This window comes from Prunus persica, chromosome G6 (assembly GCF_000346465.2).
Source record: "Prunus persica cultivar Lovell chromosome G6, Prunus_persica_NCBIv2, whole genome shotgun sequence".
Lineage (NCBI taxonomy): Eukaryota > Viridiplantae > Streptophyta > Magnoliopsida > Rosales > Rosaceae > Prunus > Prunus persica.
This window is the reverse complement of record NC_034014.1, coordinates 5152306-5175894: the sequence shown is the minus strand read 5'-3', so window position 1 is coordinate 5175894 and position 23589 is coordinate 5152306. Positions and strand designations below refer to the sequence as shown.

At 37.7% G+C, this 23589-nt stretch overlaps 3 protein-coding genes across 3 annotated transcripts; 2 read left to right on the top strand and 1 right to left on the bottom strand.

The window, feature by feature from the left end:
* Positions 9661 to 11104, top strand: LOC109949499 (uncharacterized mitochondrial protein AtMg00810-like). The gene is made up of 4 exons (XM_020565216.1): positions 9661 to 9863; positions 9975 to 10138; positions 10850 to 10976; positions 11083 to 11104. Exons 1-4 carry the CDS (start codon positions 9661 to 9663, stop codon positions 11102 to 11104), a joined length of 516 nt encoding a protein of 171 aa, XP_020420805.1.
* LOC18772692 lies at positions 12420 to 18244 on the top strand. Its single transcript, XM_007206248.2, has 3 exons — positions 12420 to 12982; positions 13126 to 13283; positions 16551 to 18244. Exons 1-3 carry the CDS (start codon positions 12946 to 12948, stop codon positions 17100 to 17102), a joined length of 747 nt encoding a protein of 248 aa, XP_007206310.2. The 5' UTR covers positions 12420 to 12945; the 3' UTR covers positions 17103 to 18244.
* On the bottom strand, positions 17796 to 20919 carry LOC18774729 (expansin-A6). The gene is made up of 3 exons (XM_007205678.2): positions 20326 to 20919; positions 19863 to 20181; positions 17796 to 18590 (listed from the first exon to the last, which is right to left on the bottom strand). The coding sequence occupies exons 1-3, from the start codon at positions 20477 to 20479 to the stop codon at positions 18281 to 18283; spliced, it is 783 nt and encodes a 260-aa protein (XP_007205740.1). The 5' UTR covers positions 20480 to 20919; the 3' UTR covers positions 17796 to 18280.

Genomic DNA, 23589 nt, shown 5'->3' with positions numbered 1-23589 from the left:
GGATGGCAATGTTCTCCAAGGGTAAGGGTCTTCAACCCTAATGGGTCGGATATGAGGATAGAAATTAGACCGAGTTGACCAAAAATTGAACTGAATCTGATTGGTCCAGTTTTGATTTTTATAGTGAAAAATTTGGACCGGAACAAACAGGCTAGCTGTGTATTTTTTATTTTTTAAATAAAATATTTAACACTAATGCTAAATTTCTAAAATCATAACTAATCTTTTCCTAAGCTCAATCATAAGTCCATAGGGCTCGTTTGGTATACCGTATTAGACTCTGGATAGGAGTAAATAGTCTATGTCAGGTGTTTGGTGTCAACTTGTATTATTTAATCACCCGACTATTTTATACGGGTTGAGCTTTTAATACTCTCCTTACCTGACTAACTAATACAATCCACACAGTCCGGTTTAGATAATACACGCTTAATTATACGGCTAAGCACGCGTTCTACGAAAAAAAATCAAACGCTCTTTTCTTCTTCTTCTCCCTAGGGTTTTTCTCTGCTATCTTCTCCAAATGTTATTTTCTTCACTCTTCTCTAGATATCCATCTCTCACTCTCTCTCTCTCTCTCTCTCTCTCATACTCTCTCCAATATGCTTCTTCTCTATTCTTTATATATTTCAATTTTTTTTATTAAATTTTTGTGGAATTAGGTTATGTATTTTTCGTTTTTGAAATTAGGTTATGCTAACTTACATGAATGAAAGCTAAATCGTAAACGGACCTATTTTACAAATGAGAAACATTGGACATGGGCTTAATGAATGAATTGCACAATCCTATTACCGAAGCAAATTAAACCATTTAAATGAATACACAAACTTCACAACAGTAGCAGCAACAACAATTGAGTCATCACCATTTTCCTTTGGTACCTTTGGTTACGATTTCTTCTATAGTGGGTTTGGTCTTGCGTTTGGGACATTGTTGATTGGTTATGGGTGGTGCTGTCCGAATTCCTTGTTTTATGTTATCTTATGTATTTTTTTTTTGTTTAGTTTTGAACTAGTCTGGGTGAGAAGCTTGGTTCTAGCCTTGGTTTTGAGGTCTAGGTGCCTCTACCTGATTTTTGTGACTTGCTTTGTAATCTATTTTTTCTGGGTTTCTTTAATGAGATCAGATTTCAACCCACACCAAAAAAAAAAAAGTAAGAGGAGGCTCTCTTTATAAAAACCAACATTGATGTCAATGATGATGATGAGGAAGTTGAGGTTGAACCAGATCATTCTGCCTCTTTGCCAATATCAAATCAACAAAACTCAGCTAGCTCAAGCAGTGGACACCGCAAACGAAATGTAGATACTGATATTCAAAAGAAAATGGCTAAAGCATTTGGTGAGATGATTTCTGAGTCTATTGACCAATTGAAAACTATAACTAATAGTTTGGTGAAAGGATCAAAACCAAGACCTGACATTGCTGCTGAATTGGCAAAGATGGACTTGTCTATTAATGACCAAATTAAGGCACTACGGCTAATTTTGGAGAAAGCAAGTGATGAGAGAACATTCTTGACATTGGATGGTGCTATGAGAAAAGCATTTGTTCTTCTCTTACTTGGGGCGAGGGAGCTGTGATTCACTCTTTGATGTAGTTTGGTTTATGAACAACTTTCCATTTTGCTCTTATCACCTTAGTATGTGATCACTTTGAATTATACATTATTTGGTACTGTTTTTATTAATGTATGCGAGTATGTTGGAATTTTTATGAGATACTACAATTATGATAATGGGTTATATGAAGAAAAAAAATATTGGCAAAAACAATTGAAAAACAAATCTTGTCATATGAATCTTACCAAAAAAAATTCGTGTAATTTGAATCTCAATTTCCATTAAAATTATCAAAGAAATTTTTTTTATTTTAAAAATAGTCTGATATGATGTTATCCGGAATATCACCAAACACAGTATAACTTAGTCAGACTATTTATCCGGAACAGCACCAAACGCCTTATAATATTATGGATAAATAGTCAGTACTCTCCGGAACAAATTAATACTATCCGACGAAAATTAGTCAGTACAGTCCGACGTACCAAACGAGCCCTAAATATACTCATTTATGTACTCTTTTTACTTAGGTTTTAGATTTAAAAATGGCTTATTACTTTACCTTTTTTATTTTCAGCTTTTCTACACCCTTAGAAGGTTTTTAAGGGAAAATTAACTTTTCGGAGGAATTTTAGCACAAGGCCAAATGGAGATGAAAGCTAACATCTTGAAGTTCAATCTATGATTTTTCTAGAATTTTCTACATCGCCAATTGGTACAGTATTACAAGTAAAGTTAGCCTACGTGCAGACAAGATAGCATATTATGTGAATGTGAAGAAACGGAAGCCTTCCAGAATTTTTCAAGTACGTGCAATATATGATTGGAAAGATAAGACATTTATCTTTCTAAAATATGTTTTTACTGATTTTTCTAGAAGGCCGAAATCCCCAAATCGTGTGACAATTGGGCTGAGCTGTATTTCCCTGTGGAGTTAGGAATTGTGATCTTTACTTTCCTATTTGGATTCCTTATTTACCAAGACTTGGACGACTTTCAGTCAATTTTAGGGTTTATGACTCTAATATAAGTCATATAAAAGGCTAGCCAAGGCTCCCAAACAAGCATTCACGTCCTAAGGAGATCAACTGCGCAAGAGGATAAAGCTGTCAGCGAGTTCTTTCTTTTCCTTTCTTCTTTTAATTTTCAGTTCTTATGTATTTATGTTTGAGTTCATCCAAGAACATGAGTAACTATTTATTGTTAGTTAGGGCTTAATCTTGAAGCCCTAAACATGATTTCAATTTTATAAACAAGTTTGAATGGATTTTCCAGTTTCTACAAGCGTGATGATTTCGGTTTCTCTATGTTATGTGAATTCTGATATTTTGTTTCTTTGAGTAGCTAACTTTGAAGCATGTATTTGAATTAAATTATTGTAGAACATAGGTCAATTGCCATATTGAATGTGTTCTTGTTTGCAACGAATAATTGGGTTAAGAACTAGTTATGAGAAATCGATTCTTGAATTCCTAATAACAAATGTCATGTTCTAGGGTTTTTGTGACACTCATATCCTCTTTGATCGTAATGGATTCTTGATTGTTAATTTGAGTAAATGCCATACTGGATTTCATTTAGGAATACACGCATTGATGTAAATGTCATACACTTTACATACACTTAAGAGAAAATCATGCAACTCGAGTCAAATGCCATGATCTTGTTGTGAGTGTCGTCATCATATGCTTGTTAGAAATTGATTATCTATTGTTGTTTATGGATTGATTGATTGGTTAGAGGTGGATAGTGAGTCCTAGCTATTGTTCTTGACTGATTCTAAACCAATTTCTCTTAAACTCTAATTTTAATTCTGTTTTGTTTTCTTTTCCTTATTTTGTTTTATTCACAAAATCAAATCAAAACCCCCCTTGGTGTTGGCGTGTGTGTGGAAGTCCTTGTGTTTTAATTTTCATTACGTGACATTGATAAACATCTCTTTAGATTACAATCTCTATGGAAATGATCCTTGCTTGCTTACTATCATATCATTTGATTTGTGCACTTGCAAGGTTTTAGTATTGTTGTTAAAAATTACCAACACCCAACTCCAAATCACCTATCTTTTCTAGGCCCAATCACCTCCCTTTGTATGAAGTTAGGCCATTTGTGAATTTTTAAGCCCTAAAAATAAAATTTTAGTTAAGTTTTGTAAAAAAAACATTATTTAAATAATAAAAAACAGATTCTGCTCCAAAATCGAAAACTGAACTGGCTTATGGATAAATTGGACCACACCGCATTGGATAAACATTTAATCCCAAGTACTATCTTTTCCAAAAGACAACTTGACTAGATTCCCAAACGGCAATGACTGTTTTTGTCATTGTTAAGTTGCAAATTGCAATAAAAATTCACACTAAATAAATTATAAATCCAAAAAAGACACCAAAAATTACTACGAACTCCTTGTGACATTCTATACTCTCTCATGCTCCAAAAATATAATTTTGACACTTCACAAAAAATTCAAAAAAAAACTCATGTTTGTTTCTAGACAAACCGAAGCACTAGTTAGTGTTCTTTGAACTAACACTCTTGTTTCTTTGAACCAATCATTATCATAAACTCAAATATTTTGAATCATGACTTTAGACCTCCATAATACAAGATAATGTCGTGGGGAGTTTGTAGCAATTTTATGTATATTTTTCTGATTTTTAAATAAATTTTTTTTTAATGAATTCTTTAAGATAAAAACACAAAAAAAAAAAATGAAAAAGGACATGTGGTGCAATCATAGAAGGACACCCTCCCTAAAAGCAAAACGAGGCTGCTCCAACCTACATGATGCTGACCTCCTTGTAAAGGAATGCAATGGCAAATTGGTAAGGGGGATGCTGTTCGTTTCTGGAAAGACCACTAGATTTCTGCTGAGCCTTTGTTGAATCATACAGACACCTTAACCCCAGAGCAATTAAACTGCAATATCAACAGCTTTGTCATTGATGGTTGGTGGGATATTGGAAAGTTGTGCTCTGTGCTTAGCGAGGACCTAGTGCAATAGATCATCAGCTTCCCTGTTGGTTTTAATAGTTGGAGTGCTGGGATGCCATGGAGCATTGGGTTTGTCTTTACTTGCTGGTATATATGGAAATAGAGGAATCAATATGTGTTTAATGAGGAACCCCTTCCTTTTAGCCCGCTGATTGTTATTTTGAATGCTGCAAGATAATGGTTCTCTAATGCTTATGCTCCCCAGTCCAAAACTCTCAAGACTTAGGTTGCTCTAGCTTGGGAGCCCCTTGCTGTTGGTGGCTTCAAACTGAATGTGGATGGTGTTGACGTGAGTCTCCTAATTAATCAAGGAGATTTATTTCCTTGATTAATTAAGGGATTTACTTTCTTATTTTATATAGTTGATAAATCATGGTATAATTACGAGATACTTTACTAATTCTTTATTGTATCTAATTCCTTGTATAGAACCTTGTAAACTCTTATATATACCTCCTTATGGAGAAGAATAAAGTTAACCTAATACATTCAAACCATATTTATATTTTAGCATGGTATCAAAGCAATCGATCCTTGGTTGTCTCTAAATTCTCATCTCAAACTTTCTTCAAACACAAACCCTAAATCCTTATATCAAATTTCTTCAAACACAAAACCTAAATCCTCATATCAAATTTCTTCAAACACAAACCCTAAATCATATCCCTCATATTTATCTTTCCCAAATTCAGATCTCCATACACATCCCACATATTTTTCTATTATTCTTACATCATTCCACTGCCATGGATATTGTCTCAACTTCCAAACCCACCGACTCCACTCCACTGTCCTCCACGCCACCAACCTCCCAAATTGTTACTATTCATAGTGACAACACTCCGTTTCCTACCTGCATCATCTTGACTGAGACCAATTATGCCTTTTGGTCTCAAGTCATGGAGATGCATATTGCTGCCCGCGAAAAATTGGGGTACCTCACGGCGACGCCCCACAACCTTCGAAGCTCTCCTCCACCTACAGCAAATGGTGTACGGAGAACTTTCAGGTGAAGGGGTGGCTCATTGACTCCATGTCTCCCGACTTGATGAGTCATTCTATTCGTTTGAGTACCGCCAAAGAAATCTGGGATGCCGTGAAGAAAACCTACTTTGATGGTGGGGATGAAACTTTCCTTTTCGATCTCAACAAACGGGCGTTCACCATTAAACAGAATGGTGCACCTGTGCACAAATACTATAGCCAGCTGCAGACCATCTTTCAGGAGATTGATCACCACACTCTCAATCGCATGCACTGTGATGCCGACATGACTGAATGTCAGACAGAACTGGATCGTCTTCGTGTTCACCTTTTTCTTGCCGAACTCGACCCTCAGTTTGATCAAGTCCGGAGGGGAAATCCTGGGCAAAGATTCCAAATTAGACCTTGACCAAACCTTTGCATATGTCCGTCACGAAGCTCAACAACGACTGACCATGACCAGCACTCCAGACACTGCTATCCTGACCACTCAACGTCCACGGGGCCCTCCGTCTTCTACCAATGGTGCTTCTTAGACTCAAGTCACAAGCTCTCGTCTGGAACACAAATGCACTCACTGTGGTGGAAAGCAAACATATCCGTGCTGGCTGTTACGAATTGATTGGGTACCCGGATTGGTGGGACTAGGGGTGGTTGCAGTTCGATAACCGTGAATTTTTGCCCAAACCACAAACCAACCGACTATTTGCCGTATTGTGATTTTTGAAACCGCAAAAACGGTCGGTTACCGTGAATTAGCGGTTTAAAACCACAAGTTCTTTTTGTATCATAAAAATCCAATCTTCCACATTTTAGGCCTAATTTTGATGCTTCTTTTGAAGCCTTTTGATTTCAAGCATACTTGAACCCAAAATATAAATTCACAACCTAAATAAATAAATTCACAACCTCAACTTCTCAAGCATATATAAATTCACAACCTCCTCAACTTCTCAAGCATTCACAACCTAAAGAAAATTAAAGTTACAATTCCAAGCATTCCAATTAAAGTTAAACTTCTCAAGCATTCACAACCTCAACTTCTCAAGCATTCCAATTCCAAATCCTTTAAAGTTACAAACCAAAAGGAAAATGCAATGCAAAATGAATTATAGTTACAACCTAAAGGAAAAATCCAATTCAAAGTTAATTAAAGTTACAAACTAAAAGGAAAATGCAATGCACCAATGTTACAAATTAAAGTTACAAACTCAAGTGTTGGTGGTGGTGAGTGGATTTCAAGGACCCTATTGTGTTGTTTGAGCACTAATGTTATCTACAAAATGCAATTTCTTTATAATAAAAAAAATATAGTCGCGGTTTGTGGTAACTGCAAGTTTTGAAAATCAAATACCGTAACCGCAACCGCAGATGCAGTTCGGTTGCGGTTTGGTTTCCCGTGATTGCGGTTCCATTGCGGTAAATTGTAGGTTGGTTTTTGCGATTTTTCGATCTAAAATGCCACCCCTAGGTGGGACCACTCCAAAGCTTAGCACAAGAATAGGGACAAATCACTTAACACATCGTCCGACTCAGCTCCTGTAAGTCCTACTGTTCCGACTACACAGGTTCCCGCCTCTACCTCTGTAGCCACAACAGGTGCTCAGGGTTATGTTTTACATAGTTTTTCAAAGAAAAACACATGGGTCATTGACACCGAAGCCACTAATCACATGACTTTTGATCCTGGACAAATTACCTCTTATACACCGTCTTCTCAATCGGTGGTGTTTAATGACAATGGTACCCCCTCTCCAGTAATTGGGGAGGGTTCTCTCTCTCTCTCTCTCTGACTCGCCTCACTTTGGATTCTGTGTTGATTGTCTCATCCTTACATTATAATCTCTTGTTTATTGCCCAAATTACTACGGTTTTGAATTGCACTGTAACCTTTTGGCCCACTTATTGTGTTTTTCAGGACATTCTCAGCAGCAAGACGATTGGTTGTGGCATCTGACAGTGAAGCCAGCCTCAGTCAAGCTTACAAAATTAGGGGCACAAGTGTTGAGAAGAAAACTTCCAAAGTATGGTTATAGCATCGCCGTCTTGGACATGCTTCCTTTGGATATTTACAGAAGCTATTTCCTTCTTATTTTCTATTTAAATATTTTCAGTTTTAAGTGTGATATTTATGAACTGGTTAAGAGCCATCGTGTTTCTTTTCAATTAAGTTCAAATAAAAGTTTAGTTCCTTTTTCTTTTGTTCATTCTGATATTTGGGGCCCTGCTAAAATTACCACTCCAGGTGGAGCTAGATAGTTTGTCACGTTTATTGATGATTGCACACACATGACATGGGTTTCTCTTTTCAAAACAAAAGGGAAGTCAGTTCCAAGTTTCAACAATTCTATCAAACGGTAGAGACACAGTTTCAAAATAGAATTCAGGTTCTTCATTCCGACAATGGCAGAGAATTTCTCAACCATGATCTTAATAAGTTCTTACAAGATCATGGCATCATTCATCAACGCTCATGCCCTTACACCCCTCAACATAATGGTGTGGCAGAACGAAAGAATAGACACTTATTGGAAGTAGTTCGCGCCTATCTTTTTGGTGCCAATATGCCTAGGCCCTTTCGGGGAGAAACCGTCATCTCTGCAACATACCTTATCAATAGGATTCCCTCCAGTACCCTAAATTTCCAAACCCCCCTTGAAACACTCCACCACCATATCCAAATATCTGCTACCAAAAACCTGGAACCCCTGATTTTTGACTGTGTGGTCTTCGTCCACTTACATGATCACCAACGCAGCAAATTGGATCCCCACGTCGAAAAATGTGTTTTCATCGGTTATGCACCTCGTCAGAAAGGGTACCGGTGTTATCATCCTCCTAGTCAGAAGGTCTATACTTCTATGGATGTTGTGTTCTGGGAATCCGACATGTATTTTTTAGCCGTACAGGAGGAAGATCCAAATGCCAACACTTCTCACGTTTCAGAATTTTTCCCTTTAGAATCGTCACTGCCTAAAAACAACCAGTCGCAGGTTGAAAGCGACCGGTCGCCCCCCAGAAATTTGACTTTACCTGAAAGCAACCGGTCGCCCCCTGGAAATCCGAATATGCTTCAAAACGATCGGTCGCCCGAGGACCGCAATCGGTCGTCTCCCTGCTGTCAAACTCAAGAGGAGAACTTTGAGGATTTTTTGCCCGCTCTGGGGAATTCTTTAGCTCTAGTACCACGTCAATCACCTGTTGAGGACATCATTCAGGTAACATATTTTCCTGAAACTGATAATATTAATAAAATATCCCATGATTATTTAATTTCAGAAGGCACAGAGCCATATCAGATTCTAAAACGGAAGAATCGTGGAAAACTTCTAGTTCACTACGAAGCAGATCTTAATGCAAAAGGAAAATATCTCATCAACAATTATGTATCCATCAGCAGATTATCAGAGTCACGGGTACACTTTGTGAAGCATTTGACTGACATACCCATTCCCAACAGTGTAACTAAAGCACTAGAAGACTCAAAATGGAAAGAAGTCATGACTGAAGAAATGCGAGCTCTCCAGAAGAATGGCACATGGGAACTCGTGCCATTACCTCATGGAAAGAAGACAGTGGGATGCAGGTGGATTTATACTGTGAAACTTTAAGCAGATGGATCCATTGAAAGATATAAAACTAGATTGATGGCAAAGGGGTACACACAAAGGTATAGGGTAGATTACCAATAAACATTTGCCCAGTAGCCAAGATTAAAACTATTAGAGTCCTTCTGTCTCTAACAGCAAATCTCGATTGGCCATTACATCAGTTTGATGTAAAAAATACTTTCTTACATGAAGACTTGGAAGAAGAAGTATATAAGGACTTGCCACAAGGATGTAACTTAGGTCGTGACAAGGAGAATCAAGTTTGCAAGTTCAGAAAGTCATTGTATGGGTTAAAGTAATCTCCCCGGGCATGGTTTGGCAGATTCACCAAATCCATGAACTATTTTGGATATATACAGAGTAATGCATATCACCTTTTGTTCTTGAAGCGTGATGGAAGAAGACTTACTGCATTGATTGTTTACGTGCATGACATAGTCGTAACTGGAAACGACGCAGGAGAGCAACTGAAACTGCAAAAGTATTTGTCACAGTAATTTGAGATGAAGGATTTAGGAGATCTAAACTACTTTCTAGGAATTGAAGTAGCCAGGTCCACAACTGGTATCTTTTTGTCTCAAAGGAAGTATGTGTTAGATCTTCTCACTGAAACAGGAATGCTTGGATGCAAACCTGTGGATACATCCATTGAGATGAATCACAAGTTATGTGAAGACATGGATCAAGAACAAACCAATAAGAAACAGTACTAATGCCTTGTTGGAAGGTTAATATATTTAGCCCACACAAGACTAGATATTGCATATGTTGTGAGTGTGGTTAATCAGTTTATGCATTCACCCAGTGTGTCCTATAGGAATGTAGTTGATCAGATCTTAAGATACTTAAAGTTAGCACCTGAAAAAGGGTTAATGTTCTCAAAAAATAGAGATTTTGAAGTTGTTGGATATACAGATGCTGATTGGGCTGACTCCGTTACTGACAGAAGCTCTACTTCAGGTTACTTCACTTTTGTGGGAGGTAACCTAGTCACTTGGTGAAGTAAGAAACAAAATGTAGTTTGTCGATCTAGTGCTGAAGCAGAGTATCAAGGAATTGCTCACGGAGTTTGTGAATTACTATGGATCAGAAGACTATTGACAAAATTGGGGTTCAAACCAGAAAAGCCAATGGAGTTACATTGTGATAACAAGTCAGCCATTGATATTGCCCATAATCCAGTTCAACATGATCGAACTAAACACGTTGAGGTGAATAGACGTTTTATCAAAGAAAAACTTAAGAAGAAGATCATTCGCCTACCATTCGTAAGATCAGAAGATCAGTTGGCAGATATCTCAACCAAAATTGTTTGTAGAAGAGTATTTTATGACTCACTTACCAAGTTGGACATTGGTGACATATATGCACCAACTTGAGGAGTGTTGACGTGTGTCTCCTAATTAATCAAAGAGATTTACTTCCTTGCTTAATTAAGGGATTTACTTTCCTATTTTATATAGTTGATAAATCATTGTATAATTAGAAGATACTTTCCTAATTCTTTACTGTATCTAATTCCTTGTATAGCAGCCTGTAAACTCTTATATATACCTCTTTATGGAAATGAATAAAGTTAACCTAATACATTCAAACCATATTCATATTTTAACAGATGCGTCTTGGAAAAGTTCTAACGGAGCTATTGGTCTAGAAGTGTGATTCAAAACTCTTTAAGGGATTGGGTCACAGGTTTTACAATTAATCTAGGCAAAGGCCAGATCTTGGATGCTGATGGCCTCAAATTGGCAGCAGAAAGAGGTATCTCTAACCTTGTGGTAGAAATGGATTCTGCGACTGCAGTACAGCTTCTCCAAAGGTCTAAGACCCCTAGCTTTCATCCTCTTGCTGGAGTGCTCTCAGACTGCAGAAAGTTTGTTGAACAACTTGGAAATTGTTGTGTAAATCATGTTTACTGTGAACAGAACTGTGTGGCTGACAGTCTAGCCCAGGCGAGCTACAACGGTGATCTGGGCGTATGGCCTCTTGACTCTACTCCAGCTTGGATTGGCACCTTATTAGCTGACGATGTGATGGGGGTCTCTATGACTCGCTGGATTGGCACCTTATGCTATTTAATGGGTATTGCCCCCCGTCTATACTTCATAAAAAATATATATATATAGATATATTTATAGCTTATAGTTGCGTGGCTCTATTTTTGAAATATTTATTTATGGGGTATAGCCGCGCGCACGGCTATACTCTTCTAAAAAAAGTACACAAAAAACACGTATCACTAAAAAGGTAGACAAGTGTGTTTTACAAAATTTTCAACAATCCACCAAAAAAATCACGTATTGTACACAAATACTCACAAATTATTTAATAAAAATAAAATATATTTAAATATTTAAATAATAATTGTTCACTAAGTAAATGATAACTAAAACATAACAACTAAGTAACGTAATTAAAAAAGAGAATTTCAGATTATGCTATTTAATGGGTATAGCTACGCGGTTATACTGTTTTAAACAAATTCTATTTATAAAGTATAGCCGCTATACGTTTGAAATATTCTATTTATGGGTTATAGCAGAACGGCTATACTCTAAAACACGCGGGTTCTTTCTAAAAAACTATATAATAGTATAGCCGCACGGCTAGACTCCTTTTAAAAAAAAACACTCCCTTTTTTATAATAAAAAAAATTAATAGTACAGCCGCGCAGTTATATTGTTCCTTTAAATATATATATAATTATTAATTTTAAATATCTACTAAAATCCTTTTTTTATATAATTATTTTTCCTTGAATTTCGTTTATCGATAAGAATAGTTTATAGCGTTATCCATTACTATTAGGCCATTATCTGAGTCTCTATTGTTCATTTTGTATTTTTTACTTTTCCAAAGTTATTACCCGTATAAAAAATTTAGAACAAACATGTACGCCATAGTTGATCCTCGGCTCTGCAAATCAAGAAAAACTAAAATAGATGAGATCGAACCGTTGTTACCTCGAATTCAAGAAACCTTAATTGTAATACAAGAAACCAAACTCCATTCCAAATCAATATTCAAATCTTAGCAGAACAAACATTAAAGACTGCATAATAGGATACCTGATCTAAACAGTTTTTTCGTTGTTTTTGCTCCTCTCACTTATTTCAATGCCTAAAATCAAAATGCTAATGTCCAGCGATTAACACCCTTTCTTGCTGGTTAAGTCAATTTAAAGGGTTTTCATTTCTAAAAGCAGAGAAGGAAAGTGGCTTGGCCCATCAGCATACATGTTGGTGGGCCTGGGCCGAAGACCAGCCCTCTTTCTTCTTCCTCGTTAAGAAACACTTTTGACTCTGTCCAACACAGTACACTTCCTCAGGTAAAAAGTGCAGAAATTTTGTTCGCAGATTTCTGAGAATTTCCTGGTACAAAACCCAGCTCTCTTCTTAGCCAAAAAAACCCAGCTCTCTTCTTCATGCATACATGCAAGAGAGCTAATTGGTGGGCGGAGGAAACGAAGTTTGCTTGGTCACTTCTTTCTTCCTTCAAAAACCCAACACACTGCACTTTACTGCATTCAATTTCCAACCCAGCTACAGATTCTCACATAGTTGACTGTACCATTTTACTTCCTCTTTCTTTAATCGCCCTTTAAACCCAGTTTCCTTCTCTGTTTTTTTCCTAGTTAAGAGCTTCAATCAAATGCTCTGATGCCCAATTTTCCAGAACACTTATTTTTCATGTGGGTTCCAAGTTCCTACCAATTGCAATTTCGTAGACAAGCATAGCCGGCCAAAAAAACACCAAACCCAGCTGTGTTTTTGTATTTCAGGTTTGAAATGGCTAGCTGTTCAGAAGAAATGGATAAAGCCATTGGTGAGTCTGAGTTTCAATTTGATGCCCATGTTGCCCTTTGCCTTCGAAAAGGGCTTCCTGTTTTCAATTTCATTTCTTTTAGTCCGGTTTTGTGGCCTGTAGTAGCTTACTAGCTTTATTTTTCATTTTATGCTGTTAAATAGCAAAATTGCATCAAAACTTTCAGGACCTAAGGTACCACCTTGAGAAGGCATTCTTAGAGCAGGGCAGAGCCTTGTTGAAATTTGAAGCTCAATGGAATGATCTTAAGAAAGAGCACAAGAAAGGTCTTGAGCAGCATGAGGTCAACCTGCAGCAAATGGTATTCTTGTTGTTCACAACTTAAATTAATTTACTTTGGTTTTGCTTGGATCATGAATTTCCACATACATATGGTGCATTTCAATGTCAGTTTGAATGTGTGATCTGGATTTTTGAGTAAATATATTGCCATTGACCCATTGGGATGAGCCTTCTCATGAATTTTCTTTTTACATTTGTTCTGGTTGTTCCAGTACTTATTGGATATTCAAATAACAGAAAAGGGATTAATCGGAAACTCCTGTTGTACTTGTTAAAGGTTGTACATGGTTGTCTTTTCTATAGGTAACTATGGTTGAACTGAGTTTTGAGGACTTCCCCCACACAAAAAAAAAAAAACTGAAGTTTGGAATCCCTCGTCTTATGAATTTGTATGTAGAAAACTAGAGATCACACCCTGTCTATCAGAAATTTATCTGAACATATCCAGTGTAAAGACACAACTGATCTACACTCTACCATACCAGGACTGTATTGATACAAGAGTGTTTAATAGGGTGGATTCACTTTTCGTGTGTATGGGAGCAAATGTGTCATGGGTTAAACGTACATCTACGCATAGATTTTTAGTCCCTGTTGTAAGCTTAATATATGCCAGGGGTTGTCTAACATATGTATGGTAGATGAATCTGAATATCTAACGTGTTGTCTGCTTTCCAAAATTAAAACTATGGAAGAATATTTATTAGGCTTAATTACACATTTGCTCCCCAATTATGCTACGTGTCTCACTTTTCCCCTGGAACTCATTTCTCCTCCAAACTACACCTCATGTTTCAAAATACCCCATTCCTTCTAGTCTATAGTCTTTTCCATTGACCAAGTTGATGTGGTCCCTACGTGGTAAAGTTTGATGCACATATTGGTCTGTCAACATCCTCTCTCTTCCCTCTCTTCTTTCTCATCTCTCTCTATCTTCCTGCCTGCTATGCGTCACTCTCTTTTGGCTCCAAACACAGCCTCTCTGACCTTGCCCCATAGACCACCATTTCCAAGGACTCCCTATCAAAGTAGTCCTCAGACTATTGTAAAACTTGTTGACTCTAGTGATGAGTTTGTGAATAACAGCTCAGGTGTTTCAACCCCATCAAGGGGATCAAAGAACGCTGAATTTACAGTCCTGAACATACTATCTAGCTTGGAAGGAAAGTGTCTTGGGGTGCTTGCAAAAGGGCCATTGCCATGGCAGCATTAACGTTGTTGTTTCTGTGTTCTCAAAGACAGATGGCCATAACTTCATTTTCTTACCCATTGGATCTGCAGCTCCCCAAGATTGAAATAAGACACTGAGCGTATAAAATTGGTTTGGAAGGGTGTGTAAAATGCCTCAATATGTATGTACATGAATGTTAGCAAATTTTGACTTCAACTAGTTTCCATATTGTGATCATTCAGAGTCCTTAATTAGTGTAAATTCGTTGCATTAATAACCAAACTTGAAAAGTTTCCAGAAACAGGGGCAACAAAGAAATACAATGGTAAACAAAGCAACAAAGTACTAATCAAGATAAACTCCAAATATTAAATCTCCCACCCAAACAAAAACCCACCCTAGAAAAACGTGCGACAAGGTCAGTTAACCTTGTCAAGTAAACTGAGGCATCAAATCACATTTGAGAAGCAAGTGCAGTGAGGCTTTTGAACATCAAACTCTCTGTCAGGGAAGGTTCATCCTTAATTAGTTTTGGTGGAATTGGAAAAAAGGCTGAATATCTGTTTTAGGTAGATTTCTGTGATTTTGTTATCACTTTTTATTCTGTTTCCTTTTTGTGTTGGTATTAATGTGATAGAGTGGGTTACAGGAGTGATATTTAAAGGAGAGGTGAGGGAAGTAAAGGAAGATGGTAAGGAACGGGTCTGGCAGGGCTTTTCATGTGTGTATTTAAATGTTGATTTGTGGAATTTAATTGTTGATCAATACAATTATCTATCATTTCATTTCTCACCTTGCTTTCATGATCTGTCTTGATTTTTTGAAAACTGAAAACTAAAAACAATATTGTTATCAAATGGGCCCTTCATTTCCAAAACCCTGGATTTATTTCCAAGTTTTAAAGCAAGCTTATATAGCCACACAAGTTTCCCTTCTCCACTTCCTTCTTCGGAAAATCATGCAAAGGAACAGAAAAAGTTTATGTTGCTGCTTAGAATAGTTGAAATCTCAAATAAATAAGAGCAAAAATCCGTACCTATGTATTTAGCAAATCAAGCACAGAAGAGAGCAGGGACAGTACAGTGTGGGGGCTAGCCCAGGTCATCTTAGGAAAAAAATATCATTTCTAGAATTTTTAGCTTTTTAGCCCAGCCTACTCCACACTCTAGCAGCACAGCTTCTGGTTTTCGTTTTTTCTCTCCTTCCTCAGTACTGATAAGCTTGTGAATAGTCTTTGTATCTATTAGTTGTTGGGTTTTGTATTTCTAGTTTTTGTTAGTTTCTGTACTAGTATATTGTTTCCTGGCTGTATCCTCTAGTAGTCTTTCCTCGTATGTATCATCTTGTAGCCTTTCTTCATTTGTGCTGTCTGTTGGGCGTGCCCTTCTTGATATGTGGTCAGTTAGCTTGTGGGCCTTGTGTCACTTGCTGTTTCTCTTGTTTGCCTTTAAGGTATAAGTTTGTCGAATCTTGTTATACATTGTTAATTAGACTTAATTAATAAATTTTGGTTATAGAAATACATTTATATCTATGCATATGCATTTGTCCTTGAGGAAAAGAAATTAGTTCAGCCCATCCCGCTTTCATGGCTCCATCCTTGGAAGAGTGAGACAGGAATATGGCTGAATCATGGGAGAGAATAGAGACGAGGGAAAGAGAAGAGAGAGATGAATGTCGCTGGGTGTTTGAAAACCTGAGGTGTAGTTTGAGGGGCAAAGTGAGCCAAAATGAGTTTCTGAGAGCAAAACTAGGAAGCTTTGTTCTTTTTTACTTCTTCTTCTTCTCTTTTCACATTTTCTTCTCCATTCTGTAGTTATTTGGCCTGGTTTTGTACTTCAATGCTAGTCTTGTCAGTTGCTTTATGGAGTTCTCCACTGCAATTATTTGGTTGCAATTTTTTGTTTTCTGCATTAAAGTTATAACGTCTTGTGTTTTGTTGTCCGAAGATCTAACGTGTTGTCTGCTTTCACAAAATCAAACTGTTAGCGGTTAAAGTCAATTGATGGAAGAATGATTTATGGTGTTATTCAGATTACATCGATCAATGCATGTCTGTGTTGTATTCACTTTATTGTTGTTCATGTCAAAATTAACCACCCTCCCATCTTTTAGGGTATCTCAGTGCCATCAATTGGGACAGGACACTTTGCTACTGCAAATCCGAATGCCGCCTTGTGGAGCAACTCCACTGCTTGGGCTTCTGGAAATGGTACTCCGACTGCTTGGGCTTCTGGAAATGGTACTCCGACTTCTCGGGCTTCTGGAAATGGTACTCCAAAACTTCATTGTGACATATGCAATGTTTATTGCGACACCAAGGAGGTACTTGATAAGCATAAATTGGGAAAAAAACACAAGATGAACATGGATAAGTTGAAAGGCAAAAAACCCATCCCTGGACAAAATAGTAAGAGGAAAGCTGCTTATCAACCTGTAGAGGATTTGGAAACTAAGAGAAGGAAGGTTCTTGAAAGTGGGGCAGCACCCCATACTTTAAGGACTTGTGCTATATGTAATGTGGTCTGTCTTAGTGAGACAGATTTCAATAATCATCGTGCGGGGCAGAGGCATGCTGATGCTGTTGTTGCTATGGCAAAGAAGCATGCAGCTGGAACTAGTAGCCACCACCAGCCGGAAAGGAGATTTTATGGTGGAAATCAATAACTTGCAGTACTGCAGTGAGGCTATGAGCATCTATATTGATATTAAACTCTGAATAATGTATGTTTCTGTTCTTATACCAACAAACATTTGTTTATGTACTCATTTAACTAATTGATTGGAAGGTCTTGAATGTCAACCCATTGAAACAAAAACGCCAAAAGTTGTTCCTTGTGATGAGCAAGAAATTATCAAGATCAGATTCCCTCTTGAAAAGAAATTTTCACAAGGCATCCAAAGCCCACTGCACTGAGAGGTTTTACTTTTTGGGGTTGTTAGAATCCAAAGGTGTCTGTTCTGTAAAGCACAGAAGCAGATGTTCGAAAAGAACTTATTAGCCAAGCGAAAATCAAATACCCACAACCCCACCCATGTGTTTGGTTAGTGCACATTCACCGATTGACCCATTTGCCATCATAAATCATTAAAATTACCATTATATTTGTGGGGTTCAAAAATCTTTAGCTTTTGTAAATATTTCAAGTAGTAAATAAACAGGAAATATCTCAAAATGCAAAATTTATTTTCCAATAACAGCGATGTTGGGGTAACGGAAATCGAACTTAAAACCTTGAATGCAGAGATAAATAGTCTAAAACACTTGAGCTACAAATCCGTTTCATCTTCAAATCCAATATAAACCGTGTAAAGCTGGTTGAATTAAGCCAAAACCCACTAACAAAAAGCCAAGTTCCATTGAAACAAACCAAATATACTTTCCAAGTAAATCAAAACAAAACAAGAAAATAACAAAGTTACTACTAGAAATACATTTCTCATGCATATAAATCATAATAATATACTACAACTTTAGCTTTGCCAGTATTTATAGGGTGCGGGCTACAAATTCTCTGCAGCCGCCTCAACCTCCTCTTCTACAATTTCCTCACTTGGGTTTTTAATTTAATAATTAATTTCCCTTACACTTGTTACCCTGTCTTTTTACTTTTACCCTACTGCCCCTCCTCCACTGTCCACACACTCACAAAATCACACCAACCCAAAAAGTCAAAGTTGTCCCCGAACCCCCTCCCCACTAAACACACTTTCACATTCTCCAACACCCAGTCAAAAACAGCATCTAGTAAAAACACCACAATGGCGCCAAGAAAGGGTAAAATTGGAAAAACATATATTATGGCGGGAAAATCGTAAATATGTGGACTTTTTCTTGTTTTTGTTCAGACTCTGAAGTTCTTCCCGGTGAATGTTTGACCGAACTGCCAATTGGCCGGAACAACGTTCCATGAGGTGGAAGTGCGCCTGTCACTGCCTCTGACCCTGAAGGACAACGATTGACCAACCAGAACGGCGTTTGACTGCCAGTTTTGACCCCAGTTACGGCTCATGCTCATCCAGCTAGTCTTGGATCCTTTCACGCTCACCCGCACGATATCCCCTGCACCCGCGACGTTGCTTACCAAAACCAGGTTGAAGTAACGGAAGCCGTTGATAGTGAACCTGATCCCTCCGCGCTTGCGGCATGGCACCCTGCGCAAAAAGTCAAAAAGTATAAGGGTATGTTCGTGATTTCGACCTGGTGAAAGTTTACGTGGATCGCGGACCGTGTTTTTAGGTGGGCGTCAATCAAATGCCCTTTTCCACATTGATCAACGGGTCTCGGACTTTTGGGAACTGTGCTGGGTATGGTCTTTGATTTCTACGTACAAAACTGAGACTTACACGCGCATATGATTTAGTAGTCAAAAAGGAGTACGTACGGTCCAGATCGTGCCGTAGACCATAGACCATAATCCAGGGAAAAGCTAGGTTTGGTAGCTAATGCAAGTTTTTCTTTACAATTAAAAATCATACCAACCCTAATTGAGAATTTGACATAGTGTGCTATCAAATTGTCAATTCATAATAAATAAAGTTATTTGTATCACGTTTACTAATCACTCAATTATAATATGTCAAACTATCTAACATATTACAACTTATTTTGACACAGACATTCTTCGTCACATGATCATATAGAAGGAAAAAAAAGAGTAAATTATGATCATGCGCCTTACGAAGGTTAAGGCGCATGCTCTTGTAGTGGATAACAATAGGCCTAGAGTAAGGCCAAGGATGGCATATGGCAGCAGAGAAACTTCGATGAAATCTAGTAGCTTATGTTAAAACTAGAGTGTTTCTTGTGAGTTAATTATTCATGTTGCCCACACTAGATTTCCTTTCAGCGTTTGGGACCAATTGGGCAAGAGCCAGACAGCTGAAAGTGACCAGTAAACGTCAAAGACTCGAAATTAACTAAACCCAACCACCATAGAAAAAAAAAACAAAAAAAAATGCGAATAACTAAAATCCAAGTGAGCTCTCTGTGGTGACACATGGTCAGTAATTAGATTTGAAAGAAACCATGACATTCTGCAAAAAGCAATAAAGACCCAGACCAGAGTCCAACTCATTCTGTACCACAAGTCTGACCCACAAGATAGAGAAAGATCACAACAATACTTTATACAAAAGTGATGTAATTGATTTAACTTGTTTTTTTAAAAGCAAACCCATGTATTAATTTACTCGGAAAAATATCCACAAACAAGATTTGACCTACAAACAGAGCATAAAAAGTGGTCTACCTAAAATCAATGCATTTAAGCTTGTTTTTGAAAAGTAACCCATGTATTAATTTACTTATAAATAAAAAAAACCAATGTATTAATTTACTCTAAGAAATGTCCAAATTGCTGAAACAGAATAATAACCAAAACTAAAAACAGAGCATAAAGAACAGAGCATGTGAGCTTTACTAACCTACGGTAAGAAACAGGGACAATTCCAGCTCTGTACTCGGCAATCTTGAGAAACATGGGCATGGCCAGGTCAAAGTGCGGCCTGGGAGGATTGCACCATCCGCCATTGTCGCTTGGTTGAGCAAAGTTTGGAGGGCAGAAGTTGGTGGCAGTGATGAAAATTGATGGGCTTCCAGAGTGGCACCAGTTTGGGTCGTTTGCACACTTGATTTCAAAGCAGGCACCGCAGCTGAGGCCATTGTTGAAGAGGGCAGTGCTCAGTGCAGCTGTGCTCACGCCATAGCCTTGGCTGTAGAGATTTCCATATCCACAAGCCCCACCTGAAAAATACAAGTTCTGGTTAATTAATACTAAGCTAGCTTAATTAAGTTCTTGGCTGTAGATCTTTGACTGGTTTTGTTCAATTTTTCCTAGAAATATAGGGAATGCGTGCATTGAAAGAAAATGAGAGCTTTTTGACTTACCCATGGTGCCAGAGGCATCAGAGCCTCCGTAGAAGGTGGCATGAGCTGCTTCCCATGCACCCCCACTGTACACCCCTGGGATTCTTGCTTCAGCTACCCACATTAGTGAGATGAGTAGAGAGGCAAGGCAAGCAGAAACACTCACCACACCCATTTTTCTTTTCTGAAGTTTCCCTAGAAACAAACAGAAAGTGAGAGAGAAAAAGGAAAGAGAGAGAGAGAGAGAGAGAGAGAGAGAGAGAGAGTCAGTGAGGTACTGATAGGGTGAGGGATTAAAGAAGGGAGTGAACGACTACTTATGGAGGTGGCTTTAGGGGCAATATTTGGAATTTTCAGACTCAACCCATCATAAATGTAGAACTAGAAATAAAATGAATTTCATCCCCACTCTCATTCTCTAACGCTTGTATGTCACTCTCTAATTGTATTGCACCTTGTACTGATAAGTGTGGGGCCTGCCTGTGTTCTTCACCAATTTCCCAATTGATGGGAGGTTGTGCTTATGCAAGCTCTTGTAGGCGAGTGTCGGTATCTTCACCTTTTTCTTCTCTTTTCTTTTCTTTTCTCTTCTCTATTTTTCCCGGAAAATTTATTTAGAGGTTGTTCAATTTTTCCTTTGCTCCACACCTAATGATGTTTAATACTAGTTTTGCTTAGTCTTTTGTCAAGGCACGTTCTCACAACCCACATGATGTTTCATGCGTACCGCTTTTGCGGAAGAAACTAACTAAAACCATGAATAAGATAGGCAATGCTGATTTGTCAAATTACGGGAGACATCCACAAATTATGTTTATTAGGCAAATTCGGATATTTTGTGTCGTAAAATTTGAATGGAAATGTTTGAATTCATCGCTAACGTCACGTTCATAATTCATTCTTCTATACTTGAATTACATGTCTCTTCTTCTTTTTTATATCTGAATTATTGGTCTATTTCTTCGCTTTATGTATATGCTTTGAATAACATTGAAGCTACTATATGCTAACTTCATTTGTAAGGTCATGTGACATCACAGAAGAGGAGGTAGGGCTATTAGGCATGAAATGTAATCTTGAATCCTTAATTGGGTACACGAGAAAAGTAAAGGGGTTTGTTTAGATCTGGACTCAAAAGAGAGAGAGTGACTTTGAGTCAGTCTGAAGTTGAGGCGTGATCAGCGGCTGTGATTTGAGGACATTCTCTGGGGGCCCACACAAGATTTCATGGGGCACGAGAAGGATACACATATGCAGTACAATCTAAAGCCCCACTAGCTAATAAGAGATCTAAGCAAGCATAGTGCACCAGAAAAGCGTGTGGGTGGGTGCAAGCAAGCAAGCAAGCAAGCAAGAGGGAGGAGAGGGTGCCCAAAGTAAAAAAAGTAGACACCTAATCCTAATGAGCAATGAGGCAGGGAAGGCCTACAAAACAAGAAGACAGTGATGAGAGAGCATCCAACGTGGGTTGTAGGACCCACTTAATCCCGTAATCAGCGGCCCATATACCCCGCCTTGCTTTAACTGTAAGTGGGGCCCAAAACACACAATAACAATATAATTAAGTTAATCTAACCGTAAACACAAACAAACCTACTTCAATTAATCTCGAGCCACACCCTCACTCCAATTCCTTAATTAGAGTCGTAGACTAAACTCCATTATCTTTACTTCTGCCAAAACCCAACCTATATTTGCATAATTACATGCATGCATATGTGTTTTTTTGTCACCTTTTGTCCCACTTTAAGCTAACTTTCTTTAGCTGCATGCAACCTACACGGATGGCCCACCGGTAAAATAATCAGTATGGTATAAATTGTGAGCTCAAATGTATTAGTTTGCATGTGATTGCATGTATTTGGAGTTAAATAATTTAATTTTTGAATTTTTTAACGTAGTAGTTTGTAAGTGATTGCACGTATTTAAAGTTAACTGATTTTGAACGATATGATATAAGTAGGGTAGGTTTTCCTATTACTCATAAAGTTTTTATTTCTTAGTTGCATGATTCACTGTCATTTTTCTCTCAATCTACTGTGCAATTATTATTACATTGGATACCCATTAGAAACTAGCTGGTGAATGGTGATAATGATTTTGATTACCCTACCCTTTATCGGTTTTCTCTCCTTTTTTTTTTCGAATTTTTTAGGAAGCTTCTCTGTTTGTCAACACATCAAACTATTTACATCAAAAGAAGGGGAAGGGTGGATTTTGTGGTAGACTTTGCATATGTTGCAAGAAAATTCGAATGAGATATAGGGGTCCAATTTGGGGCGGGAAGCTTACATTTTCCAGTGATCTTTTGTCATTATATAGAGCAAGAGAGGTGAAGCGATGCAACTTTTATATAGTACGTACGAACGCGTACTAAATATGTATTAGATTAATCAAACCGTGAATTAGATCTTAAAATATTGCATTAGTCATGTCATGACGATTCTTCGAATGTGTTATTTCTAGGTGTTTGTATCGAGTACCAATTCGTACTGCAACCCTTATAGTCCAAATGAGAATAAGTTTGAAGACATCCGATCCCAGAGTGCAATTTCTTTTTTTAAAATGGTCATTCAAGAAAAAGAAAATCCATCAATGAAAGGTACAAAGGAAACTTACCTACAAATTCATAAATTAGGATATTATCAAAAAATATAATCCATGGAACAAAATAAATATGAAAAAAAATAAAATAAAAAATTGTGGTTTGGACTGCTGGGTCATCATTGGTGTGACATCCAGGAAATCTTTAGCTCCCCATGTGCATGCGATACCACTGTGATTGAATTTTAGATACGACCTCAAACGTGGACCAATAGCTAGTGACCACGTAGGTGGTGGGGTCGGGATTTGATGCATGCGGGACCAGCCTGACATTGGGTTCATGATGGCCTGTGATTAGAGCGTGCAGGTCACTCGCAGCCATGTGAGGCTCATCATTTTGGCCTGATTTATTCTCCAAGTCAAAAAAAAAGGAGCCAGCCATCCACCGTCCATGTGAACCTGAATTTGGCTGTTTGCTTTTGTCTGGAGGGTTTTTATTAGTGGGTTTGGAAAATTGGATGTTCAGTGAACTAAGCTTGCTCATCATCTTGTTTAACATGTTTGTTTGGTGGGATGGAGATTAAAAAGATGAGTTTGGCATCTTGGGAAAGCATAATTTAGTTTGGATTTTGTCACACTCATATATTTCCAAGATCATACATTTGGTTTCTTATAAATTCATAATTCATGCCTTTTAACTTTGAAGTAATTGTAGTTCAAAATCCCTAACTAGTTATAAAT